Source organism: Solanum tuberosum, unplaced genomic scaffold, assembly GCF_000226075.1.
Source record: "Solanum tuberosum cultivar DM 1-3 516 R44 unplaced genomic scaffold, SolTub_3.0 scf00419, whole genome shotgun sequence".
Taxonomy (NCBI): Eukaryota; Viridiplantae; Streptophyta; class Magnoliopsida; order Solanales; family Solanaceae; genus Solanum; species Solanum tuberosum.
The window spans coordinates 242,673-245,250 of record NW_006239338.1 but is presented as its reverse complement, the minus strand read 5'-3'; the positions used below and the strand labels follow the sequence as shown (position 1 = coordinate 245,250).

The window sequence follows — 2,578 nt, the reverse complement described above, 5'->3', positions numbered from 1 at the left end:
GATTTCGATCACAATCTAGGGGATACTTGTGCCTTATCCCCATAAAATTACTCAACTGATAGTTTTCTACAAAGAAAGTGACTTTTTGAGATAATTACTATTAGTTGAGTGACCATCTAAGAAATCAACTCTCAACTGGTGGCTTCAGCTGTGCAAATTCAAGAAGAGCAAGAAAACATTGGAAATAAGCCACTGGATGCTCTTTCCTACAATAATCCAGGAACTAACTCCCCATAATTAATTGCTTTTGAAACTTACAGCGTTTTCATCTTTCATATTATGAAATAATTGTTTTGATTCAACTTATTAAATGAAGTTCTGACAAAAAAATACAGATCAAAATGGTGATAGGTGTGTGCTATTTTGCCTTTGAAAATTTATTTATAATGATATATTTATCATGCTTGAATTAGAGTTTTCGCTTATAAAAAGAAAAGATATCAATCCAAGATTAGATTGTTAGGACTTCTGTAACCAAACTGAAAAGTAGAAGTCTTAAATATGGTAAATGTTCTGACAAATATAATATTCAATGTGTATGATTTGCTTTACAATTGTGTACTCTTCAATCTTTACCATCTAAAAAACTATTTTTCAGCTAGCACATACAACAAAATTGTTAACCTTCACTCAACAAACAAGAAGCTGTTGGTTTCCACTTTCTTGGTGCAAAGAAGAAGTCGAACAGCTAGAAGAAGGAATTGATAGGAGCAACGCTTTGTGAAGATCTCCAGCAGCTATGCCTTTTTTTATTAGCGAAATGATGTAGTCCATGAAGGCTGAATCACAAGGTAATGTAATAGGGCCACCACTTGACAACCCAAACTCTTCTTCGGACATGTTCAAAAGCTGTCTAATGACCTCATTTTCAAGGTAAGCCAAGGGAACGACAAAACGGGCTTGATCAATTGTATATACTACAAAATGGCCTTTCTCGAATATAGAGGATGAGGAAGTAGTGCAACTGTCTACATCACTACCATTTCTTGGAAATGAAATCCTCTTCCTCTGCATGGCTGCAAACTTCTGCCATTTCCTGGCCATCTTGATGAGTTTCTTAGCACTGAGTATTGCCATTTTTCCTTTGAATACTGGAAATAAGAAATGGAATGAGAAATTTAGAGACCTTTGATGGCTAAATTGATAATTCCTGTGCTTGATGATGAAAAAGGATCATGAATGGGGGATTATTTATACAAAATGGAGCTGAAGTTTTTGTCACTAACCACCGCAGGCAAAGCCATGTGCGAATGCCTGTTGGCCATGTTGATATGGGGCCTAAAATTTGTGGATGCAGCTTGTTTGAAAATAAATGATGATAAGAAGCAAAACCACGTTCCACTCTTTTCTTTGTCATGTAGATAGGTGACCTATAGATTTCTATCTTGTCAATCAACTTCATCAATTTTTGTTGATTCTATTTTAAAGGTGTTCTTAAAATAAAAGTGGGGCCTAATGTTGTTTTTCAACATATTTATTGTCTGAAAGAGTTGATAGTAACAGAGTAAACAAAACCATGTGAAGTTTCATGTGCCATTGCCTCACAAGTATCCATTAAATATTTGATATGAAACTTGTCATAAGCTTATATATATATATATATATATTTCAAACCCAAACATGTCAGCAAAACAAAGTTCTTTGTTTTCCTTCATCAGTTAGAGTTGCATCTTATTTCTTGAGATAATGGGTATCAAAATGACTCCTTTATTCAGGCTAATCGAATTCTAAGGAGGTCTTCGACATCTGGAGGTGTTCCAAAAGCACATTGCGCAGTATATATAGGAGAGAGCCATAAGAAGCGATTTGTCGTGCCAATATATCATACCTGAGCCAGCCTATATTTCAAAACTTGCTGACTCAAGCTGAAGAAAAGTTTGGCTTTGATCATCCAATGGGTGGTCTCACAATACCTTGCAAAGAGGATTTGTTCGTTGAACTCACTTCCCACTTAAGGAGATTATGAGTAGGAACACGGTGTAAATTCTTTTGCCCATGAAATTTTGTCAAGCAATAGGATTAGAAATGAGAAAAATGAAAGATAGTAGACAGAGAAATAAAATAATTCCTTGTTTGTTTCTTAACCATTTTGTATAGTATTAGTAAACAAGGAATTTCTGCATGTAAAGTTGAGTTAAAATGACTAACCACCTCTTGTCAAATGGATATAGACAATATTTATTTAAGAAAAAAATTCAAGTCACTTGATTAGAAGACTTAAAACTTTTTGTATTTTCATGCCTCCTCATTCTGTGGATTGATGCGCCTGATATTTTGCACAGCCATTCTGCTGACTATATTGACGTCAGCGGTTAAATACTGTTATCAACATTTATAGCTCGTGAACCCCTTCTTTATGTGGTTGTGTTAAATAAGTTTACAAGACCTAAAGCTGGTGTATACTGAAGATGAACTAGAAAATTTTATTCGAGGTTTTTTGTCGAAGAGATGGCAAGCACGGTCTTTTACTATCAGATCTGTTCATTTTGACTTGAAAAATACAAATTTATGTTATTCATTGTTTCATCCAATTCTCTTTGTGTGAAATTTGATATTGGCATTTTATTGCTGTTATGAC

General features: G+C 34.4%; 1 protein-coding gene across 1 annotated transcript; it reads right to left on the bottom strand.

Moving 5' to 3' along the window:
- Positions 1-500: 500 nt before the first annotated feature.
- On the bottom strand, positions 501-1,182 carry LOC102597703 (auxin-responsive protein SAUR68-like). Its single transcript, XM_006362738.2, has one exon. The coding sequence runs from the start codon at positions 1,075-1,077 to the stop codon at positions 631-633; it is 447 nt and encodes a 148-aa protein (XP_006362800.1). The 5' UTR covers positions 1,078-1,182; the 3' UTR covers positions 501-630.
- Positions 1,183-2,578: the final 1,396 nt, after the last annotated feature.

What these genes read in the sequence shown, in the direction of transcription:
- LOC102597703 (XM_006362738.2), bottom strand. Translation starts at nt 1,077, where the DNA reads ATGGCAATACTCAGTGCTAAGAAACTCATCAAGATGGCCAGGAAATGG.